General features: G+C 54.0%; 1 protein-coding gene across 1 annotated transcript in view; it reads right to left on the bottom strand.

The window, feature by feature from the left end:
- Positions 1–22,402, bottom strand: part of TMC3 (transmembrane channel like 3) — a 37,244-nt gene extending 14,842 nt beyond the window's left edge. The window contains exons 1-12 of the mRNA XM_082736225.1: positions 22,304–22,402; positions 20,985–21,131; positions 17,610–17,685; positions 12,690–12,771; positions 9,646–9,752; positions 8,783–8,881; positions 8,536–8,678; positions 7,075–7,222; positions 6,417–6,460; positions 4,313–4,460; positions 2,907–3,016; positions 971–1,049 (exon numbers count right to left, since the gene is read on the bottom strand). Coding sequence (XP_082592351.1) covers positions 971–1,049; positions 2,907–3,016; positions 4,313–4,460; positions 6,417–6,460; positions 7,075–7,222; positions 8,536–8,678; positions 8,783–8,881; positions 9,646–9,752; positions 12,690–12,771; positions 17,610–17,685; positions 20,985–21,131; positions 22,304–22,389 — 1,269 coding nt within the window. The 5' untranslated portion in view covers positions 22,390–22,402. The remainder of the gene's footprint in view (positions 1–970; positions 1,050–2,906; positions 3,017–4,312; positions 4,461–6,416; positions 6,461–7,074; positions 7,223–8,535; positions 8,679–8,782; positions 8,882–9,645; positions 9,753–12,689; positions 12,772–17,609; positions 17,686–20,984; positions 21,132–22,303) is intronic.
- Between the last annotated feature and the right edge of the window lie 1,842 nt (positions 22,403–24,244).

Genomic DNA, 24,244 nt, shown 5'->3' with positions numbered 1-24,244 from the left:
CTCTCTACCCCTTTCTGTCGTGCTCACTGGATCTTTCTGTCTCCACTCGGCGGAGGGTCACTTTGCAGCTGTCTCTGACCATGAACACAGGGTCCTAATGGACAGCATTTGTTGATCCCGAGTGAGTGTCGGGGACACTAGGTTAACACCTGCTGGTTCTCCTCGTCCCTACAAGTGCCTCGGGTCCGACCCATCATCCCTCGTTACAAACGCAGAGGCTGAAGCTCAGCCCGGTGGAGGAGAACCACTGCCGGGGGTTCTGCCAGGGGGTGGCGGTGAGACCCAGCCGTGCGACATCCGGATACAAAACTGCCCTGTGCACCCCCTCTTCTGCCCTGTGAGCCTCTGGGATGGGACGTTCGGGCGCAGAGCGGCGTGGACCGAGACCCCTGGGAACCCCCGACTCCTCCCTCCCTGCCCCGCCCCCGCCGCGTGGGATGCGCTCACAGGCCGGGCGCTTTTCCCTAGGATGGGAGCCGAAACCCCTGCGGGGTGGGATGGGGGATCCACTCCGAGCTGTTGCCCACCGGCTCTCATTTTCTCCCAGTTTGCTAAAAGACTCCCACAGCCTGCCTCCTGTCCTCGGATCACCGGTGACCACTGCGGACACTTTGTCCCCCTGGTGCTGCTGGGAACGGAGCGGTGCCTCACCCACCGCTGGACTCCGGAGACCCCCCCACCCCGGTTCTCATCCCAGCAGGGTCACTCACTCACCCTAAACCCCAGCCTTGGTTTCTTTACCTTGGAAGCGGGGCTGACACTCCTCTCCTCACGTCGAGACCACTGCAGCTGAGTTGAGTTTGGAACGTGATGTGTGGAGCATGATTATGAGCCGTGAGGACGCCCACAAGGCTGGCCCTGGAGTGTATGCGTGTGCACGTGTGTGCATGTGAACGTGCATGTACCTGTGTGGGTGTAGGTGCGTGCACGCGTGCCCTCGTGTGTGGCCGCCGGGCTGGGGAGCGCTCACCTCGGGGCTCATGCTGTTGACTTTGTCCAGGAGCGCGATGATCAGGCTGTAGAGGTTCCCCAGGTACAGCACCAGGACCCTGAAAGCACAAGCCCGCTTGGAGAGACAAGACCACGTAGGAGAGTCCTGGGGGACACATGTGCCACCCGTCGGGGGGACTCTCAGGGTCCTGCTAAGCCAGTGGCCACCACACTTGGTTTCCTTCAGAATCATGGCGGGGGGTGGCATTTAAAAAATACAGGATCCCAGAACCCGTTCTGTTACCCTCAGGCTGGATGGGGTCTGGACACCCCGTTCTAGTTTTCCCCCAAGATCCTGCTGCAGTCCATGCTTGGCTCAGCATTTTCAAATCACTTTGTCAGAGCAAAAGGGTTTGCTGAGGATGCCGGGCACCGCGGCAGCAGCCTCGGCTCTCCCCTTGATTTCCGGTGGCAGAAGTGATTTTCCAAGCAGGATCTCATTTGACCCTCACGGCTCTGGGAGGCACACGTGATGACAACCCCCGTGGACGGACGAGATTGAAACATGGGGGCAGGGGGCGCGCAGGGCAGCCTCTCAGGTCTGCACAGTTTGCAAGAGGCAGACACAATTCCAGGATCTCGGAGTCTGCTTCTGAAATGCAGGCTGAGCGGGCAGGGGGGCTGCGGACAGCTGTGAGCCGGTGGGAGCCGCTAGCCAGCGGGCCAAGACTTGCTACCATCTCCCCGAGGCTTTGGAAGCATCCCAGAGTTTCCCAGGACGTAACTTGCATCTTACTAGAAACATGTCTGGGACAGTGAGGTGGGAACGGACAGCGCAGGTTCACCAACAGCCCCCCACGGACACTAAGTGCAAACTTAGGGAGTCAAGAAACCAATACAGGTGGAGGACAACGAGAGAGCAGCTTTATCCCAAGGACAAGACTCCAAGGTGAAGCTTTGTGTGGCCCCTGGTGCCCACAGGTCCTGACGTTCCACAGGGGCAGGGCAGACACCTGTGTGGGAGCGAGCAGAGGGCATCGGGGGCACTGCTGCGGCCGGCCCCAGCTCTCCCCGTGACTCCCTGCACACCCAGCGGGGGCCTGCCCATCTCTGCATTCGGGGTCCCTGAACCCTGGGCGTGTGCTCAGAAATGCTCCCTGATGCTGCCCCCCCCACCACCCCCTGCCCAGCTCTCCCATTGCTCTGGTCCTCACTGTCTTGGACAGAAGGAGACACGAGCGGTGGGTGGACTAAATGGAACTAAAATAGTACGTCTGGCTCAGAATGAGCCCTCAGTCGTCGGGGGCATGTCTCTTGACGCCTCCGTTTCTCCAGTTTTAGACGAGAATGTCGAGAGGAGTCTGTGTGATTGGGTCGCCCTCAGAACAAGTCGCAGAACTGATCCTCCCGCGTCTGCCGGTGAGGGAGGAGAGGAGGAAGACGTTCTCCCGCAGGTCAAGGTGGTGCGGAGCCCAGCTGGGGCTGACCAGAGTCTCAGCCCGGAGCCACCCCGGGCAGGGCCTTCTGCAGACCCCTGGCTCTTTCTAGTCCTGTTTTCCTGCTTTTGGAATGACGGTCGGATTTCAGGGAGGGGCCAACGGCAGCCTCGAGGCCAAACGCTAGCCTTCCCCGTTTCTGTAAATAAAGTTGTGAGGGACAGGGCCACCGCCGCTGGTGGACGGGTTTCCCTGGGCCCCTTTCAGGCCATCCCGTGGGCCCGCCAGCGCCACCTGCTGTCCGGTCCCTCCTGCGACCCCTCCTCTCCCCCCCACCCCTGTCCATCTTCCTTCTCCCCTTCTCTCCTGCCGCGTCCTGCTTTCCTGTCATCCCTGCGGTGCATCCTGAGGGAAGCTCCGTGCGAGGTCTGGGGGGCAGCGGGGCAAGCCTGGCTCTCGAGGGGTGTGGGTTCCCGGGGGGCGGGGGGCGGCGGACGCACAGGGGTCCCACCGTGGGCACCTCCCACGGGGCGGTCTCACCTTGCTAGCTGGAAGCGCAGCGTGGTTCGCGGGTGGTACATCTCCAGGGCGGCGATGAGGTCGAAGGCCGATGGCGCCAGCATGGTGACCAGGGACACCACCACGCTCACCTGCCCAGAGCGTGCGTGCCCACCTGAGTCCCGGCCTCGCGGCCTGCCCTACCCTCCCTCATGCCGGCCTCCTGGTCAGCGGTCGCTCCGAGGGCGGCACAGAAAACCTCCCCCGAACCCCCAACAGCCAGTCAGCTGTTGCCCGGAGGCCCCCGCCACTTGGTCCTGGCGGAAACCATCCGGAATCCGAGAGGCTCCCACCGGCCGCTGGGATTCAGCAGGAGCGGTCCGGCCCCATCTCTCCCACCGCCCTGCCGTCCTGCTCACTTCAGATGGCAGACGGAGGGACCCCAACTGTTACGCACAGGGAAGGGGGCGGGCCGAGGGGGCGTGGGATATTCTTCCTGTGCGTGGAAGAGAGTTATCGAGAGGATTATTCCTGGCTCTGGTGTGTCTGCCCTTCCGGTAACTGAAAGAGGACATCTTGCCCGAAACTGGGAGGCGCGAGCTGAAGGAAGACGGAATTCCTGGATAGGCCCTTAAGACCCTGACCTATCTGCAGACACACAAGCACGTCCTCATATGAGCCACCTAACTGGCATGAAATACAAGGAGGTCTGGGAAAACGCGACCTAACGTGGCCTCAGATTCTGAACAACCACCGTACGTTGGGGATGAACAAGCATCATGTCCCCTACACGCTTTGCTTTACAAATTTCATGAAGGACGCTCCTTCCCACCTCCACGGGCGGCGAGCTGGCCTCTGTGGTCCGTCTGCTTTTCAGATCTTTGCAGGGAAAGTGAGCACAGCCGTCTTGTTGCAAATATTAAGAATTGTAAGACTGTTCCCAACTCTCCTCTTGGCCACTTCCCGTCGTGGGGATATTCCCATAAACAAAGGGAAGAGCTCTTTTAGCAAACCAACGTGGTTTGGGAAGCATTGTTTGTAATTCAGATAAACAGAAACAACTTAAGTGTCTGAGAGCTGGCCCACGGTCATCTGTGGCACGTGCCGTGGTAACTGTCCAGGCACTGTAGCAGGTGAAGTCTATTTCTGGAAAGGCACCGTGGGAGAACAACCAAGCCATCGGCAAGACCCAAAGACAAGCAGTGGGATGAGTGCTGAGGGTCATGTTGTACGAGAACCTTCCCGATGGGGACCAGTAAAACCGGTCAGCCAGGTCTTGGAGTCGTCCCTCTGGCTTAAAGCCCTTGTAGTTCGGGCTCTAGGAGCAGAGGACTCAGTCCTTGCAGGGAGACACGTCTAGCTAGCCCCCCCTTCGACACAACATGAAAGAGAGGGTGGGCAGCTCTCACATCCCTCTGGGGGCGCACGTGGGGGCGCAGGGCGGGTACCTCATTCTTCTCCCAGAGCGTCAGCTCCTTCCTGGACTGCTCCAGCTTCTGAGACCGGTCCACCACGAAGTAGATCAGGTAGATGCTCCCCGCGAGCGAGAGAAGCACCAGGATGTTGGCAACGACCCTCAGGCAGATGGTCACCGCCCTGCGGGGACAGGCAGCGGGTGAGACGCACGGGTGCCCGGTAGCGACGGGACCTGCCTGCTGTCGCGGGAATCCTTGGCCCCCGAGGGTCTGTGCTTTTCCCTACCACCCCGTCCTCTACCCGGGTCCAAACTCCTCATTTCCTCAGGGAGCTGCAGCCGCTTAAAATCTGACCGGCTACCGTGGGTCGGACTTGAAGCTGGCGCCATGAACCTGCGCCGTACACAGATTGACGCGGGGGCGGGGGCTGCTGTTGCAGGCTCGGCGCCCAGGACAGGCCCGCCACGTACGTGCGCATCAGAGCTGTGGTCCAGACGAGCGGGCTCCTGAGCTGGAACGGGGGCTTGCCCTGTCCTTCCTCACGCTGGGGAAATCTCACAGACACCAACCAACTGGCCTTTAGGACATCTCACATTGGGTTTCCCCTCAAGCAGAGCCTCAGGCAACGGCCTGTGTGCAAGTACTATATTTGGGACACGATCCCACAAGGTCTAAGGGGCCAGACAGGGGGAGGAGTGGTCCGGACAAGGGTGTGTGGTGGACACGGCCCCGGCTGGAGGCAACGGCAGGGCCTTCTGAGGGAGCGACAGCTTCATCTCCGTCCACGGAGAAGCAGGGAGGCTTGGGTCATCACTCCCGTCCCTACTGGTCAAGGGCGCCTCCCTCCGCACGAACCCCCGCATTGCCCTTGCCGCCCTGATTTGCATGCGTGCGCACTGACGGGGCTGATGGGGGTTTGGTGGGTGTCCTGGGGCAGCAGGTACGGGTCAGGGGTGCCGGGGACCTGTGCGTGGCCCCCCCGGGCAGCAGGGACTAGAGGAACAGGTGGGGCAGGAGGATCTGAAGGGCACAGGAGAGATGTACCATCCTGCCCGCAGAGCCCAAGTCTACCCTCTGGGTGACCTTGGGCTGGTCATGACCTCTCTCTACGTGACTCTTGGGCCTTTCTCTTTTCAAGGAGGAAGCTCACTCCCAAAGGAAGAGATAAGCATCACCTGGTCTCTCTGGGGAGAGTTTTACCTAAAGAATCGGAGCCCGGAGATGGAAATTCGGAGCGACAGCGAGGCCCATTAATCCCATGCCGGGGCTTCCTCACTCCCTCCTGTCCCCAACCACGCTGCGATGGGTAGGGTCAGGCAGGTCGTGCACTCGGGTCCACGTTTCCCTCTGAGAAGCACGGCTGGAGCCCACCCTCATTTCATGGGGGAGGAAGTAGGGCCTGGAAAGGCCAGCGAACTTTCCCAGGTCATGGGAGCTAATGATCAAAGGGGAACTGGAGACCCTCATCCGTGTCCCTATGGAGAGTCCTTCCGGTCCCACACCCTGCTTCCTCACGGCCCCCTCGCCCCATGTCCCCTGTCTTGCTCCATCAGGTTCTGCATCACAGGAACTGATCCAGGGGTAAAGAACCAGTGAGGACCTCAGAGGGCAGACGTGGCCATCTCATGAGGACAGGCCACCGTCCCTTCCAGGGAAGGGCCCTTCCGTGTCATCGACTCTTTTGCGGAAGGGACTCGCCACACCAAGGCGGTCCTCAGATCCCAGAGCAGGAGTTCAGATTGGAGACATCACCTTGGAAGCCTTGTCAGCAAGAACTAGATGCTACTTGTATCTTACACCCTCAGGGATCTGTTGCTAAATAAAGTACTTTTGCTTAATTTAGCAAACTAGAAATTGGCGCCCAAAATACCTCTTTTATCATCTAAGTGAAAGAAGTCGGTCAGCTTCAGAGCTCTCGCACTGTTCTCCGTCGATGGACGGAGGGAGGAACCAGTCCCGAGGACCGCTCTCTAGCCTTTACCGGCTTCCCACGCATCACCTTACTAGAAGGACCGATTGAAGGAGAAAGCAAGCTGCCTGACAATGTGCGGGACGAGACGGAGATCATCTGGTAAATTTTATACTGAACTAAAAATAGCGCGTCAGCGAACGAAGGGAGGCAAGGGTCCATACATACAGGTTTTTGCTTTTCTTCTTTTCTTGCTCCTCCAGGATTGCCTCCTTTAAGAAAAGACACAACCGAATTAAACGCTTAGCCTTGCCATTAATCGTTAATCTTCAGAAATATTGCACGGTAAGGCATGATTTATTATTTTTAATTGAGATTTTTATTGACATCAGTGTTTTGCCTAACGATAAGTGGATGCAGAAGAAATCGGGGCTTGGGCAGAGGAGGAGAAAGGGCGCATCATTTATATAAGTGAAATAATCTAGATTTTTTTCCCTCAAAGGGGCAGCATTTAGCAGTCTGTGCTGCTCAGGAGACCCACGTCCCCGGTGTGTCTGGTGACCTCGTCCTCAGAGTTAAAGGTAAAGCTCACGTCCCCAGCACGTTACGTGTGTCCGTCTCCCACAAGTTACCTATGATATGGTCCCAACCCATTATGCAAAGTGTCAAAATACACCAATTGAAATTTTAGGGAAGCAGAGTGAAAGAATTAAAAGGAGTTTTTCAGTGTCTCCTCCTGTGCTCCATGGGATTGGTAGTGCCCTGCCCAGGGAGCGCCGGGGGGGAGGACTGCCGATGCCTGCAGCGGCCCTGTGGCTCCACAGTGAGGGCCACGGCTTGGTGGCAGGAGCCCTGACAACCCCGTCCCACCATGGTGCCCACTCACCCTGATGCTGTTCACGACGGCCGCGGTCTTGCTCTCGGCGGCCTCTGGGTTGCCGATGAGGTAATCCCAGGCACAGAACACCCGCCAGCAGAAGGTGTAGTCCTCACTGGAGGCACTGGCCAGGCTGGTGCGGGAGTTCTTAGCCATCCTGTGAAAGAGGGGCCGGGCCGGGAGCGTGAGAGCAGGGTCGGGCTGGGTCCTGTCTGCCCGGAGCTGCCGCCCATCCTTGCAGGGCCCTGGTGTGAAGGAGACTGAGCGGGCTGGGTTCAGCCCCCTCATGGGGATACGGCACTGGACGGTTGTGGGGTAAGCCCATCTGACAAGCAGACTCGATGCTGTGGTGGCCAGGAGGTCCCTGAGTTGTGTGCGCCCGGGGTTGGGGGGTCCAGCCTGTCCCATCGCCGTGCAGCCTGGTTGTGAAATCAAACTCTCCTGGAGCTTCCTGGAGGCCCTGTCCGTGGAGGGGCAGCGACCCCACCTCAGGACGCCAGCCGGGTCCCTCCAGCCCGTGGTGCTGCTCAGATGCACCAGAAGGCAGGGCTCTGCGCCCCCCTTGGGTGGAAGCTCCCCGTCTTTCAGATGATCTCTCCCTGGTTATCTTCTCCCTCCATAGTTCTTCGTCCTGAGCCTGCCTCCATCTGTCCCTAAACTGTAACAGTAGCAAACGGTCTGTCTTGTAGGTGGGGTGTTGAGACCCCCCCACACACACACACAGAAGCTAATTGAGAAAGCTTCTTGTGAGCCAAAGGCCCCCAGGACCCCGTGTACCTCCTTGGAATTGATGGGGATGACGATGCTAATGGTCTTTTTTTACCCCAAGCACTTGTATGTGCACTGGGCTAAGATGCCCCACGGGGCGGGTGATGGAGACACCCAGGGAGCAGACAGAAGCAGCAGGTGCAACAGGCAGGGAGGGCTGCGTTCCCCCGGCTCAGAGCCTGCCCATCCGTGCAATGAACCAACGCTAATACAGAAGCCCAGAACGTGTGGGGATGGTGCCTGAGCCCTGGCCCCCAGCCACTCTGTTTTCCACCCACCGTGCCTCCTCTCGGTGAGAAACTGGCTGTGCAAACCCCATCACGGTACAGATAAGCCTGGCCTTTGCAGGGCTTGTAGCTAGGTTGCAGGCATACGTACAGTTGAAGGACCGCGTTTTGCTCTCTGCAGCCTCTGGTCACTGAGACCACGCTGTTCCTGTCTCTGTGAGCACAAGGACTAAATCTCCTGAAATTACGCTAGCTGCCAAGCCCATGTGATTCTCGTCTCTCCAGACCCAGCCCAGAACCTGACACAAAGCAGTGAACGTTGGATATATGTCGGTTAAAATGAGCATATCTCTTTTAGCCTCGGTCTCCTCATCTGCAAAATGGGTCCAGCTACGGCTGACCCGTACCCATCACCGACCGGACTTCGATCCCTCATACCGTCCCTGGCATACGGAGGGAGGCGGAGTAGCCGTACTTTCTCAAGAGGATAATGAAGCTGTAAGCAAACACGGCCATCCCCACCAGGAAGTAGGCCAAGGGCAGCCGGTAACCAGCCCTTCCGATTCTTCGCTCCCTGCCGTAGTAGCCGTAGAAGAGCACGGAGTACTGCAGGTAACCCTGCCAAGAGAGCGCCCGGCGTCACCTCCTGCCCCGGCTTCCGGAACTTCGCCGCCCGGTCAGCCCTCCCTGGAGACGAGAGCCCGGCCAAGCCTCAGCCTCACCCCCAGGGACCAGACGGTGTCCAGGTCCTGTGCAGCCGCCACATGCTCCTTGGGGATGGTCTTGCTGGCCGTGCTTCCGAAGGGCTGGCCTGCGATGAGCTGGTAGAGAAAACAGGATGTCCTGTGATCCTCTGGGGCGGGGAGGGGACCACAAGTAAAGGGGCGGCGGATGCCCAGATCCCCACGGCCTGGGAAGGCCCTGCATGGCCCGGGTCTCTAGCGGCTGCCTTTCTGCTAGATCCTCACTGAGGGCACAGTCATCCTGCGTGGGCCGAGCTTCCTGCTTGATCAGCCCTCCTGGGAGTCCTCTCCCTGGGCTTCTACAGGCAGCTTTCTGAGGTCACTGGGTTTCTGCACGGGAAATAGCCCCATTTATTTCGTGAGGACGAAGCTTAGCTGAGAAGCGGCTTCCGTGTTATCACGGTGCCGGCGAGCTGGCCCGGTTGCCAGACTCCGCCTATCACCTCCTCTTGCGCGGCCCAAGAGCTAAGAATTGTTTTTGCATTGTTAATGGGTTGGAAAAAAAAAAATCAAAAGCAGAAGAATACATCGGGACACTTAGGAATGATGTGACAGTCAAACCCGTATCCGTAAATATCCGTAAATAAAATTCGACGGGAACACCGACACCATCATGAGCTCGTGTATCATGTTTCATGCTGCATGGGGGACAGCACGGGTGGGACCCAAAGCCTCCCCTCTTGGCTACCCGGCCCTTCACGGAAGAGGTCAGCTGTGTCCTGCTTGAACGCACGGGTCATCCTTCCCATGAGGATAGTGGGGGCGATCGCTTTACGAGGCTGCACGCCCGTCTCCCGTTTCGAACGAAAGGGCTTCCTTACTTCCCCCCAACTCGTTCTTACCTCTGGAATGACAATAAAAGCGCCTGTCATTATCGTCAGCACAATATTAATTCCAAACAACCATCTGAGGAATATGAAGTAGGAGGCGACACCAGATCCAAAATGACCTAAAAAAAAAAAAAAAAAGGCCGGACGATAAGAACAGTGAAACCCGGCAACAACGGAATGAACAGTATAAAATCCGCACAGAGCAAAGTTCTCTGTACCGCAGCCCTGCGATCCTTTGTGTATCAGGACAAACACGGAGAACGCCGTGATTGTACCAATCGGGGTGATCCTCCCAAATAGTCATTTATGGGGGGGTCAAGAGGCCCATGAGGCTTTCCACGTATAAGCACACAAAAAAACCCTAATTTAATCAATTCCCTTATGACACAGTCATCTAAAATACTTGTCAATACTTCACATTTCACTTTTGTTCAGAAGAATCAGCATCTTTTGAGAACTGGATATGTGTTTTTTTGGTTTTTTTTCATTGTGTGTCCTTTTGAGAATTTCAACAATTTCTCTTCGAATTACTTTGTCTTAATTTTTTTACTTGGAAATAGAGCAATTTGCTAAGGGTTAATGTTAGGGCAAACTGGGGGAAGGAATCACAGGGACTTAACAACTTTTCCATATAGCTAAACTTTTCTATATATCTATTTTATTCTAAAATAAAGAAAGTGGGGCACCTGGATGGTTCAGTGGGTTAAGCCGCTGCCTTCGGCTCAGGTCATGATCTCAGGGTTCTGGGATCGAGTCCCGCATCGGGCTCTCTGCTCAGCGGGGAGCTTGCTTCTCTCTCTCTCTCTCTCTGCCTGCCTCTCTGCCTGCTTGTGATCTCTGTCTGTCAAATAAATTTAAAATATATATATTTTAAATAAATAAATAAATAAAACAAAGAAAGTGTATTCGAGACCAAATGTGTACTAAGAAACTAAGGGAGCCTCGAGATTAGATGAGAACGTGGGTGATTTGTATCATCCTTAGAAAAAGAAACCTCTTGAATTTTTACTTCAAATTTAGCTTATGTTTATCATAATAACTAGAAAAATGCAAAGCATCACAAGGAAAACCAAAACTTACCTATTCTGAGCCCACTAACTTAAAATCACTACTAGAATGACTTTCTAGTAAACTTTTAGTGTGCTCCCCCATTCTTATTCTGTATGTATAGATCTTGGGTATAAAATCAGCGTCTCTCTACAATATGTATCTTGAGTTTTTAATATATTGTACGTGTTTTCTCATACAAAAAATATTCTATAAAATAAATTTTATTGTTTCTTCAACTGGATTTTCCATAATTTCTTTAACCTGCTTGAGACTTAAGCCTCTGACTTTTTGCTAGGTAGGGGATTCACTAGGGGAAATAAGTCTGCAATAAATAATTTCCCTCCAAGGGCAGGTTTCCTAGAAGCAGAGCCTAAGGGAGGGACCCCACTCTGGAGAAAGGGAGTGGGGAGGGGGGCGGGAGGGAGGAAGGGGCAGGCAGGTGCAGGGGGAGAGCTGAAGGGTCAGGGTGGGTGCAAGGTTGTGGTCTCTGCGGGGACCTGGCTTCTCCAGATCCCTGGGGAATCCCAGAAGGCAAATTGCACAACACAGTTGGTCCACTTTGCACGAGGACCCCGACTGGACTCCCCTTGCTCAGGCCCTCCCTCCGTCTAGGTCCTCCCTCGCCCCCCCGCCCCCCCCGGGAGGCAGGGCAGGTGATGTGAGCCCAACTGCTGCAACAGTGCAAGCCCAGGACCATTCTCCAGGAAAGGGGACAGCGGTGAGTCACAGCATTGACACCCAGAGCAGCCAGGAACAGCCTGACCAGCCAGGAAATCTGGGTGGGGCACCCACTGGGTCCTGGCGCGCTGCTTTTGCTGTGGCTCTCCTCTCTCTGGTTGTTAGGGAGTGGGAGGGTTTCATCAAAGAGCACAAACATTAGGAAGGCTTTGGTTACAAATGGTACCTTTCCCCTAGAAATGCCCGTTGCAATGTGCATTCCCGCCCACTGTGTAGGAAAAAAAAAATAAATAAACTGCTAACTTCCATTGAAATGCTGAAAATTGTGTTCTCTCCGTTTGTGGGCTTTTAGCTTTGTTGTTGTAGGTATGCACGATTTCTTCTACAGGTCACTAAACACAGTGCTCCTTTCCTTGGTGACGTCCTCCTGTCCTCTCTCAGACAGGGTCGCCTTCTGTGCTCTATCGTTTCTTATAATTCCGAGTGGCTCCCTATCTCCGGTAACAACTCCCAGAGCCTCACGGTGAAGGGTTTCACTCCAACAGAGAAACCACCTGTTCCAGAACCATCTACGATGCTATGCTCCACTTTCCACGGCTCTAGGGTTTACAATGTCTTTGAACATTTCTTATGCAAGTTCATTTGTGTTTTTCTTTGTAAAAAGATTTTTTTTTAGGTGAGTCTTATGGATGGGCTTCTTCCGTGATCGATCATTTCGATCGAACAAAGAGTTGACATGAGATTTCTCCAAACTGAGGGAATCCACCTCTTCCAATCTTAAGTCCTCCTGTGTCTCTTCACAGGTTTTTTAAACAGCCCGTGGCCCAGTTGTCCAGTTTTCTTCACTGTAGGCTCACTGTTGGGTTTATCCCTGGCCTTGTTCGCTGTGCGTTATGGTGTATGTGCTGTGTGTACACGTTCGTGACTACGCTGTGAACGTGACTTACTTATTTCTCCGAACATGCTCTCGGAGCTGACCCTACTGCGTCTGAGAAAACGCGGACTGCTGCGGGTTTGCTTGGCCGTGGCTCACACAAGACCCTCCTACTCTCCTACGGTTTCTCAGCTGATGCTTCGGGGTCCGCGCCAGGTCGACTTCGGAAGGAAAGGCCGGGACAGCAGAGCCGCAGGGATGTGGGGCTGCTGCCGTCCTGGCGGCCGCGGTGGGACCAATGTCTTCCATCCCCCACGGTCCCACGTCCAGCCGTGCTCCACATCATGTCCGCATGGCCCCCGTGGCGCCTTGCGGGCACCGGGAGGCCCGGCCCCTCCTTCTCAGGCCGCGGGCACCCCATCCCCGCCACACTCCTCCGAGCGCCCACACTTACTCTCAATTTTCTTTATCCTCATTTCCCAGGGAATGAAGATGACCATGAAGTTACAGGCCAGACGTGCAAACTTCCGCCAGAGCTGAAAAGGAGAGAGCAGGGTTAGAGAACTTCACAGCGGTCCACGCGGCAGTGACCCTGGGATGCTAAGGTCCTGAGTGGAGCACGGGCTCCCACACACTGTCTGATGCCTTCAATCACGCCTCTGCAGGACTCTGGGCAATATGAGGGCCAAAGCAGCCTCCTCCTCTCCTCTGTGCAGGAGGCCCTGCTTCAGGCTCTGAGCTGTGCTGTCTGTACGAGGCTCACGCTCCAGGGCTGCACCTGCCTTATTCCTCCTGTTCCTGCTCCGGACACGAAAACAAGTGTCCGAAATTACTTGAGGAATAATGTCCCAATGCACCCATTTGACCCCGCTCCAGGAGTGGGGTCCAGGAATCCATGTGACCAGGAAACTGCCCCCCCCGGGATCACAGTGCCTTGTTTGGGGGACAAGGAGTCTAGAACAGCCGCTGAATGAGAGACCCTCGTGTGCCTCCCGTCTTGCGACTGTTGTCTGTCTCCCCCCCTCGCTCCTGGCCACTGCTGCCAGCGGTGAGCTCTGGAAATTCATCTTGTGTGTTTAAGATGCATTTGCCAAGAGTTCAAAATCCTTATTTTTCTTTCTTTTTCCTCCAAGGAGAATAAAGCAGAACGTGCTCTCCCCGGGTCAGCTCCCCACAGTACTGGCGGGCTGCTCGTTCTTAACACACAAACAATCTGGGTTCGTGTGGAAAGCCAATGATCTCATTGCCGAAGGAAAGCTCGCAAATGTGATTACAGCATTCTGAACCCAGAGACGCCACGTGGTCCTGAGGCAGACGCGCGTGATACTGTCCTTCGGGAATGTGTCTGCTCAGGCCGGAACGGCTGCTTGTAAATGAGAAGCTGTAGATGGTGGATTCCAGACCCAGCTCAGACCTAGCCACGCCCATAGTGTTTCACCCGGCTTCTCGGGAGACAGAACTAGATCCTTCTCCCTGTAAACTCCCCACATGGAAACCCTGTCATGTTGATCACAGCCTGCCTCCCGTTGCCTTGGGATTTTCCCCATGGTGCACACGCCGTGGCACGCAGGGGACATCAAAGCTTTTGCTCATTCATGCCCTGTAGCACGCAGAAGCAGGGGCTCAGACACCCGTGGGGGTGGGTTTGGCATTGGAGAGCTCTGAGTCTCTAGCCCACTGCGAATGAGGTCCCGAAGCATCAGGGGTCCCGCGTGGGGGCCCCACACTGGAGTTCCAGCTCCACTGCTATCCTACTGTGCGAAAAGGGATTTTCTTTCTTTAGGATTCAATTTCCTTGTCTGCATGAGAAACAGGATTCCGTCAGAGGTAGGCAGAACTCCTTTTTCAATTTAAATTTTGGTTAAATTTCAATGAGAATGTCAATGCCCAAACACACTAATGCAGAACAATTTTTGGAGGTAAGAGATGCAAAACCTCCCCTGCCTTTTGGGCTCATGCAGGAAGTTGGGGGCCTCCAATGCAGCTCCTAGGGCCCTGAACCCTCAACACTCACGCTGGTGAGGCAAGTCTACTCTAGCTTCCCACAGGAGCTTCCTAGAGGTAGATGAGATGGAAAAACACGACTTATTGATGGCAAGACTCAGTAAGGCAGGGAACATACACTTCTCTGCTGTTTGCCCCGCATCTCCAGGGAAAGCCCTGGAACTCTGAAACGAGTTGAGATTTTAAGAGCAATGCAAAGACAAAACAAAAGCTGGGCTTGGAGGAAATAGGTCTTAATTGTGGGCTCGGGCTACTGGCCATCAGAAAGAATAAGCTCGCTCTTTCCTTTTTGGGATATTGGAATAAAGATGCTCTAACAACACATACTACAGTTCGTGAAAAATGAGTTCATTCAGAGCATGTACCGAGCACCTACGTGTGTTTCCGGTACCACGATTGCAAACGGACAAGACAGCTAAGATGTCAGCTGCTGCACAGCTTACGTCCAGTAGAGGGAGGGAAGCAGTGGACGAGTCAGTGCCACAGGGGGACACCGTCCATCAGGAGGAGGAAAACCTCTTCTAAACAAGGGGATCAGGAGAGGTCCGTGTGGGGAGGTCACATGTGAGCTGAGGCTTGAATGAAAAGGAATTGATGTTTCAAAAAAGAATAAGCTGGTAGAGAAGCTGTCCAGGAGGGCAGGGCAGCCCAGTCACATCTGTGAGTTAGCACAGATGTTAAAACTGTGCTGGGCGTTTTACAATAGAGGATGGAGGAGGGGGGGAGATCTAATAGGTAAGCAATGGCCAGATCAGGTGGGTCATGGGAAGGACTTAGATTTAATTCTTAGTGTGATGAAAGCGCATCTATGTATCTGTGTATCTGTCTGTGTATCTATCTGTGTGTCCATGTGTCCATGTATCTGTCTGTGTGTGTATCTTTGTATCTCTCTCTCTCTCATCTACCATTATTTTAAGTAAGGGCTGGCGTGAGCAGGTCTCTGTGGAAGAGCCTGGACAGCAGGAGACGGTACGTGGAAGCCGGGGGACCTGCCAGGAGCTCGCGGAGTCTATATACCATCATGGGCAGGTGCCCAATTGCATCACGAAGGCTCTTGGAACGGTGACCTCCTTCACTGGTATCGTGTGAGACACAAGGACACAGACTACTAGGACTAGAAGGAACCTTGAGAATCAAACATGAAAGCCAAAGTCAAATAATGTCCATATGCATCCATTTGACCCCGCTCCAGGAGTGGGGTCCAGGAACCAATGGCAGAGGGACCTGGGCGTCCTGACTCGTGCCGGTGTGACTCCTCCGATCCCAGGGGTCCCACACACTCACACCTGGTTTCCTTCAGAAGCACGGACACGTGCTGGTGCCGAAGGGAGACCGTCCCTAACGAGCTGGAGTCGAGTGGAGACCCACGTGAACGGGGGATGCAGGCTGGAATCAGGGGAGGCCTCCCCAGGATGCCTTGTGCGGCCGCTCTGAGTGGAGACGGGATCTCAGTGCTGGGAGTCCCAGAGAATGGGGAGCTCACAAAATTTCTTATTTGGAAAATATTGAACCGTCTTCGGGGTATAAACCGAGGATGACATACAGACCGGCTGCAGGCAGTATGCCGTTGGCTAGACGCCTTCGGCTTTCTCTACCCGGCAGCGGGAGCAGATGCTGGTCCCCAGCTGTTCATATAAAAATATAGCATTTCCAGTGTAAAATAAGGTGCAGAAACAGAGTTCTGAATGTGGGGCGGGGGAGGAGCACAGTGTGAAGACACCGGTCTCACTGTGACCAAAAGTGGCGGTAACTTTCACTCTGATATACGACAGTTTGTCTGAACCCAACAGAAGGACCTTCCAGTTTTCCCACAGCATTTCATACTACGCAGGGGAAAAAAGGAGGGAGCACATACGCTAATTATTCAAAAGATAATTTTTTCTGTATTTCATCTGTAAGCCACATCATCGTGGGACGGGCGTGAGCAGTCATGGGTAATCTTGGTCCTAGGACTAGATTCGAGTTTTTAGGCAGGGTCTGAGGAAAGTGAGCGGACAGCCAGGGCAGGACCTTGGGGATTCTTTGAGATTTTATAATTTTTCAGGTATGTAAAATTTGTGGTCAGCTTTAAGGAAAACTTCAGGAAGAACACTTTTTGTTTCAGAAAATCTGAAAAGGGCATCTGTCAGCTTTTTCTGTTCAAGTATAACAAAGTTTAAAAAAATACAATATCCAGTACTTGAAAAAATATTATGAAAATCATAAACTTGTCATGTATGGCAAGATCAACTATCAAGGGTTGAGGAATCATTTATTAATATTTATCAAGAGCCAAAAAATGACATTTTTTTTTATAGTGATTATAGTTCTGGCATTTATCCTAGGAGAGAAATTTTAAAAGGTAGGGAAAGGGGGCGCCTGGGCGGCTCAGTCTGTTTAGTGTCTGCCTTCGGCTCAGGCCACGATCCCAGAGTCCTAGGGTCAAGCTGCAAGTCAGTGTCCCTGCTCAGCAGGAAGCCTGCTTCTCCCTCTGCCTCTGCTTCTCCCTCTGCCTCTCTCCCTGATCATGAGCTCTCTCTCCCTCTGCTTGTGCTGTCTCTCTCTCAAATAAATAACTAAAATATATATTTTAAATAAACAAATAAAAGGTAGGAAAAGCAGTATGTGCAAAGATAGTCTTTGCAGGGTTAGTAATGATAATGAAAAACTACAGACAACTTAAATATTCAGCAGCAGACAAATAACTAATTAAGTTAATATGCGTTTGTCTGTCATGGGACATGATAGGAGCAACATGGAAAAATCCTTCTGTTATGTGTGGGGTTAAGTGAAAAAAGAAGAAAGAGAAAGGCTTGTATACTACACATCCTCTCCGTGAAAATTATATATTCAGTGACTGGAATGTGAGATTTAAAAAAAGATACTAAGGGCATGTTTTTTCCTTGCCTTCTAAACATTTATGAAAATTATTGTAGCATCTCTCCAGACAGATAACTTCAATATATACTAAAATTTAGTTTTAGGGAACTGGATGGAAAAAATAACAGACAAAAACCTTAGCATTGGATTATAAAGTGAGCGTTGGGATTTATCTGGAACTTTCTCATTACAAGATGTGCACTGAAAAAAACAAAACCCCACACGTATGGATGGGAGCACATCAGGAAGGATGTTAGATCATTTTCTCAAGGGAAGACGCCCTTTCTCAGATGAGCTAGGCTGCCCCAGGGCCGTGTCCCATCAGTAGGTGACCACATCCGGGACTAAGCTCCAGGTTCTGGGACGCGGGGACCTTGCAGCTCGCAGCACTTCTCTGTGGCTGCTGTGACTGATGGTGCAGCCCGTGTGCAGTGACAGAGCAGTGGCTCGCAACTTCCCGGCCCCAAGACCACAAGAGGGCGTGGGGGTGTCCGCGAACGCAGGCTCTCACCTCGGCACCGGCTGCTTGGTAGCCGCGGGTCCTGGTCAGCCGCCCTTCAAACTTCAGCACAATCTCCTTCGCTCGCCTGAGAGGACAAAAACACGCCAGTGAGCACAATCTTATCCCACCCGCTATCTTGGCTAAATGTGCCAAAGTGCGACAGGAGCCAAAAGGTGAGGGAGAAGCGGCCACGGCAAGGCAAGGCTATGCAGGTCGGCAAATCGTTCCTTTCCTGACCTCCAGCAACCAGAAAGCGCTCTTAAAAAATGCTGAGTGAAATCAGTCAAGCAGAGAGAGTCAATTATCTTATGGTTTCTCTTATTTGTGGAGCATAACAAATAGCATGGAGGACATGGGAGATGATGAGGAGAAGGGAGTTGGGGGAAATTGGAAGGGGAGGTGAACCATGAGAGACTGTGGACTCTGAAAAACACTCTGAGGGGTTTGAAGGGGTGGGGGGGTGGGAGGTTGGGGGAGCCAGCTGGTGGGTATTGGGGAGAGCACGGATTGCATGGAGCACTGGGCGTGGTGCAAAAACAATGAATACTGTTACGCTGAAAAAAAAAAAAAAACTTTCTGAAAAAAAAATGTAATGGATTAAATTCTTAGAAAATGATGAATCAATGATGAAATGAGTTTCAATGAATTTCTTAAAGCCCTTCCCTGATTGTTGCCTGGGAATCAATCATGAGCAGGTAGGGGCAGGGGTGGGGGGGTTCCTGGCAGCAGCACTAGGGGGCCTCACCCCTCCCCTTAACCTCAGCAGCCTTCCTCCTATGGCCTCGTCTCTGGAAGAGAAAGTCAGATCGAGCCTACGAGTCCTGCCTCGAGGAAAGGGTGCTGTCTACACGGCCACAAAGAACCCGATTCAGCCTACACCAACTACTAGCACGCTAACTGACCTCCTTGGTGGGCTGATCCTTGAAACGCACTGAATTTACTGGGATAAGTGGTTCAATCCACACCTACAGGAGTAGCCGGATTAGACAATTAATGTCAGCACCCGTGGGAGGGACAGCAGTCAAGGACGCTTAGAGGTGAATGTCACTTTCAAGGCGACCTCCTCGACACTGAGCTGATGAGACCCTCGTTACGGGTGGCCAGCCCCCTCCACTTGAGTATGCTCAGTGCTGAAGGGCTTGGTTCTTTGGAGTCCCTCGGTCTCGAGTTTGCCCCGTTCGTGCAAGGGAGGTCTTACATGTGCACCCCAATAGCCTCTTAGCAATACCCACTGTGGCTGAGCCTTTCCCTAAGAGACGCAGGAACGAGCGGACTCCCTTCCCCCGAGTGAGACGTGAGCTCATCAGAGTGCTTGCTGGGTTTTGGGGCACTGTGCCCTCCCTGCCATCATCCCAGCTCCACAGCCTCGCCCATGCCCTGGCTTCCTCGGCGTCGGCCCCCCTCGCTGGCTCCCCCCGCGGTCAGGCTTCAGTGGTCACCGTGCTTTCCAGATGCCTCAGCAAGTCCAATGAGGGAGGCATTGCTCCAGTAGCTTCTCAAGGTGATGAGGGAGGAGACATGGGGACCAGGGAATGATAAACGGAGGTGCTCAGAGGACGAGCCTCCTCCGGGAGCCTGACTGGTGGCCCAGGGAAACTGGGGGGGGGGGGCTGTCACCAGGCTGAGCCCCTGGCCAGGCATCAGCCCCGAAGGCCTGGTTTGCTTTTTTGATGGGACAGTTATCATTCTCTGTGCTCTGCCTGCAGGTTGAAAAGCCTCAGTCTCGTACTAATAATTAATGATCATTAATTACTAATTAGTAATTACTGATGACTCCTATTAGGCAGTGATCAGGAATCAGCAGGAGCATTTCTGCATGATTCTTAACAATTCTGGGGGCACCTGGGTGGCTCAGTGGGTTAAAGCCTTTGCCTTCGGCTCAGGTCATGATCTCAGGGTCCTGGGATCGAGCCCCGCATTGGGCTCTCCGCTCGGCAGGCAGCCTGCTTCCCCCTCTCTCTGCCTGCCTCTCTGCCTGCTTGCGATCTCTGTCTGTCAAATAAATAAATAAAATCTTAAAAATAATTTTGGATACAACACACAACTTATTTTTGGTTTTCGGATAAATTGTCCCCATGATTCTTTTGGCTGAGTTCCAGTATTTCAATAGAACATCAGAGTCAGGGTCAGAAAGTCTGGCTTTCAATACAGCTCAGGGCCAGCTCTCAGAGGCTGTGTGTCCTGGGGTAAGTCACTTCACATCTCCGAGAATCAATCTTCCATCTGAAATTGCTGTCCTCGCCCAAGGGAACACACACAGGGTGGGAGCCAACAGCAGACAGGGAGGGTTAGCCAGAAACTGCTGAGACTAGAGATGACAGGTGCCCTTAGCCATCTGCTGAACCAACCTGGGGGGCCCACTGCGTCTTGCTTGCCGGGGAAGCCGACAAAGCCATGATCTGATGGGAGTCAAATGGGAAGCCTGAGGGGCTGTGTGCTTGGCATCGGGAAAGGGGCGCTAACGAGCTTCCGATCCGTCTCTCCGTGGGGCGCCGGATCAGTGGGGCTGCTGCCTGTCTCTCCAGGAAGGTCCGTTTGACAGGTCCGAGTAGCTCATTAAGACCATGCAGTGAACTCCCTCTGCCCCGTCCATCAGGACCCCGGGGGCGGGGGCGTGACTTCCACATACCCGAGACAGTGGGGGCACTGTCCCCGCTCTCATCTGTTTAACCTCGGACCTCTCCGTGGATCTCAAACTTCAGTAAGTGAAAGAATCTACCTGAATGTGTGTTAAAAACACGGGCCGTCTCTCCCGCACGTTCTGATGGGGCAGCTCTCAGGGCCATCTGGGGTTCTGAGTCTTCAACACACACCGGCTTGCCTAACAGGGCACGTTTTTTTGGAAGCAGGTGGCAGGTGCCTTTCTGCCCCATCCCCTCAACTTTAAAGAGAAAGAAAGTGGCCAAGAAATTAAGAGAGCGACCCAGCATCGCTCAGCTGAGGACTGGGAGGTGGCGGTCAGCTCCTCGCAACCTAGCGGCCACTCCTCAGCTGTTCCGAGTTCTCTCTCGGATTCTGTAGTGCGACTCGATAGCATGGTTTTCTGGTTTCCCATAGAGTCCGGCTCTCCCCAGAGGGAGTAACCGCCCAGCAGGGGGATTTTAGATTTCTAAAATCTAGTGTTTGACAGGAGGTAGAAAACCACCAATTCCATCAACACACACACACACACACACACACACACACACACAAACCCAGACGCTCGTACACAGACCCTCACAGAGATCCTGGCCACCCTGAGGCCCTTGTGACATCTCCGAGTCAGGTCGAGGCGCCCACCCGCCACCCTCACGTGGGTCTCTGTGCTTGTTTCCGTGGGCAGGTCGGGGTGGTTGCGTGGGAAGCGTATTCGCAATAATCAAAAACGGCCGCCGTAGCCCTCACCTCAGTGCTCCCAGCTTCTGGCCCATGGTCCAGGGTCTGCAGCGAAGGTTCGCCATGAGATCCTTCTGGAACTGGATATTCTGGAAGATCTGTTCCGGATCAGCGCTGTCCCCTGCCTCCTCAGCATTAAAGCTGTCATCCAGGTTGCTGAATGGATTGGGCATGAAGGAGGAAATCTGATTAGTGCTGTTGCTTCCAGCAAAGCGCTTGCCCGGGGCACATTAGCCCCTCGCTGCCCCAGGGTCGTCTGTGTGAGGTTTGTACCTGTCAGGGGACAGGGACCCAGGGAGGCAGAGGGAGAGTTTGGCAGCCTCGGGCAACCCCGGAAGGACACCCATCGGAGTCTGCTGCTTTGATGGGTCCATGAAAAAAAAAATGGTTTCCCTGGAGGAAAGGTGTCTTCAGAGGACACCACAGAAGGAGACAAGTGGGCGCTGATGAACAATTCCTGAGCAGCCACATCTCGGATGGGCAACTCTGTTCAGGCCGATCGAGATCACCCGCTCATTTCAGAGCCCGCGCTCCTCCTGTCCCTCAGCTCTGGAGGCAACGGAAAGCAAAGCCACGCGCTGCCCTCCAGAGACCCTCCCTGTGTGCTCACTTCCATTCTCTCAAACCGGGACAGTGGACGCAGAACGGCCAGCAGCGTCTAGAAACGAGGCTGCAGCCGAGCAGGTTTAGGTGGCAGATACCGCAGGGCAGGAGTTACTGTGTAGGGGAACCGTGTTCCACACGTGGATGCATCTATTCCCGGGAACAATTACCGTGTTAACCCGACGACGGCTGATCAGCACGAGGGGAGTGCTGTGGTCTTGGCTCAACAAGTGAGACAAAATCGTTCCTTTGCTTTTCCCGGGTTCAGACGGTTTTTACTTAGAGGAGAATTTTCTCCAGTTTCTCCAAATTAATGGAGGTTTTAATATACCTTTGTAAATATCTAACGGATTCGAACAGCACTACCCCCCCCCCTTCTTCCCAGCCTGAAGCCTGCTCCGACAGACACCTCATTTACTCGGACGGATGGATTCCGGCTCTCACTTGACGTTGCCGACCGAGTCAAGAGGGGAAACGGAGAGCGCACGCCCGTGGGCTCCGCCAGGCTGGGGTAGCTTGGATTCAGGTCCCCCGGGCAATGAGCAGGTGGCCAGCCCCGCGGTACAAAAGCCCGGAGAAGGGAGTTTCTGGGTCCGTTCTGAAGGCGTGGGGAGTGGGTTGGGGGCTCTGTCCTTGGGGCAGCTGCAGCAAGGCTCTGGGGACTCGGCCCCCCCTTCCTCCACACACCTGCCTTCTCTGTGGGCGGAGGGCGGGGACCCACTCACCTGAGCAGCAGGGACTCCTGGTACAAGTAGTGCTGGCCGGTGTTCCTCCGGCTTCTGTGGCGCGGACATGCCTTGGAAGCTTTCATGGGGGCTGACCTACTGCCAGTGACCTCTGGGGCCGGCTTCAGGGGTCCGCTCCCACCACGGAGGAGGCTTCTGCTGGGGAGCTGCTCGGTGCTGGTCTCGCCGGTTCTCAGGAGCAGGAGTGCGCGTCTGCAGCGAGTCCCCTGCCCAGGAGGCCTGTGTGCATATGTAATGCTAAGGTGGCCTCGGCAGCTCAGATTGGCTGGAGTCTGGGCGGGAGGCTTGGCCAGGCTGAGCGAGGGACCGCTAGGTGCTGCCCGGATCCTCACATCTGTGACCCTCACACCCAGCGGGGCTCTGCGCGTTGCAAACTGCCTTTTGTCTCTTCCTGTGACCGGTGCTCACGAAATAGAATGCAGGCACAGATGTTTTTCTTTGCTCTCTCGTGTTTACCACTCAAGAAAGAGGCTTGCAGTAAGAACCTTGCCTGTGCTCGCATGGCAAAGTCCCGGAGAGGACTTAAATTTTTTCTCAACTTTCTTTTCCCTCTTGGACAGAAGCCGAATCCCACCCCCCAGCCCAGGTTGCAGCAGGAGCACTGCCTCCTCCCCAGCCTGGACCAGGGGTCGCCGACCTTCTGCCCTCTCTGCTCTATCTCTATCTATTCACTTTCCCCCCCAACATCGTTTATAAGCATATTTCAGAAATAAGGACACGCCCCCCAACTATTTCAGCGTGATATGGACAAGACTCAAAGTAACGTTTTCTTACAGTTTACATTTTCTAAGTGTGGCCCTGTTAATCAGCAGGATAATCCTACTGAGGCGTGGGGTGAGGAGGCTTACGAGGCCCCCTGGGCTCATAGACAAGAACTGGAGAGAGGGGAGGCTCAGGACGGGTTCTGAAAACAGACCTGCTGCTGCTGGAAGAGGGGGTACCCAGGTCGGGCTGCTCCTGGGGGACACATCAGCGGCTTTCCTAGGTAGAAAGGAGCCCACCCACACGTTCCCTTCTCCAGTCATTCCCTGGGATTCTCTACCGAAACATTTCTCCCGAAATCCAGGATTTTCCCACCATTTCATGATATAAAATTCTATTTTCTGATTGACACACAAAACGGCCTGTTTGCAGTTTGGACTCACGGAACAAGAAGGCGCAGGACTGGAACAGAAAGGTCCACTTCTGCAGAGCAGCCCGTCTGGTGTCCTAGAGACTCGGCAGGCAGGGGTCACACAATTGGGCAAGAGAAAGAGACACATCCATGGGCAGCTCTAGGTAAGGGGCTGGGCACAGGCTGTTTTCTCCCCTGTAGGGATTCCTCCGTTGACTCATTAGCAAATCAATTAGATCGTTCTTTTTTTTTTTTTTTTTCTTTTAATTGAGATAGCTCTTAAAAGTCTGCCCCAGGCTGGAGGGCCAAAGGCAAGCTGGAGCCCTAGCCAGGGTCCTGAGGCTCAGGGACTGTCAGAGGGTGTGCTCAGACCTAGAGCTCAGGGCAGGGGAATGAAGCAGAGGCCGGTGCTAGAGCAGGTCCCCGGTAGGGGGTGGGGGGGTGGGCTGGGAGACCAGATCGCCTGTCTGCCAGTTTGCCCGGGGCCATGTGGTCTGATGCTCTGTTTGGTAACACTGCACAACATCTGCGCTTGTCAGACCGACAAAATAGTGCATGTAATACGATTATTTCTACCCAACCCTCTCCCCCACCTTCTTTTTTTTTGCATTCTTCTAGAGATCTTTACCTAAGGGATTATTTCTGAGCGTTTCAAAGATGTTTTTCATCCTACTTTTTCTGAAGGTCCTTCTGCATTAACATTTTGAACATTTTTGTCTCTTCCCCGCATATGTATGTGTACGGATACGCGTGTGTGCGTGTGTGCATGCACATTTTAAGATTTTATTTATTTATTTCGTTTTTTA

Source organism: Mustela nivalis (assembly GCF_964662115.1).
Source record: "Mustela nivalis genome assembly, chromosome: 6".
Classification (NCBI taxonomy): domain Eukaryota; kingdom Metazoa; phylum Chordata; class Mammalia; order Carnivora; family Mustelidae; genus Mustela; species Mustela nivalis.
The sequence above is the reverse complement of the archived record's forward strand: the minus strand, read 5'-3'. Positions and strand labels throughout refer to the sequence as shown.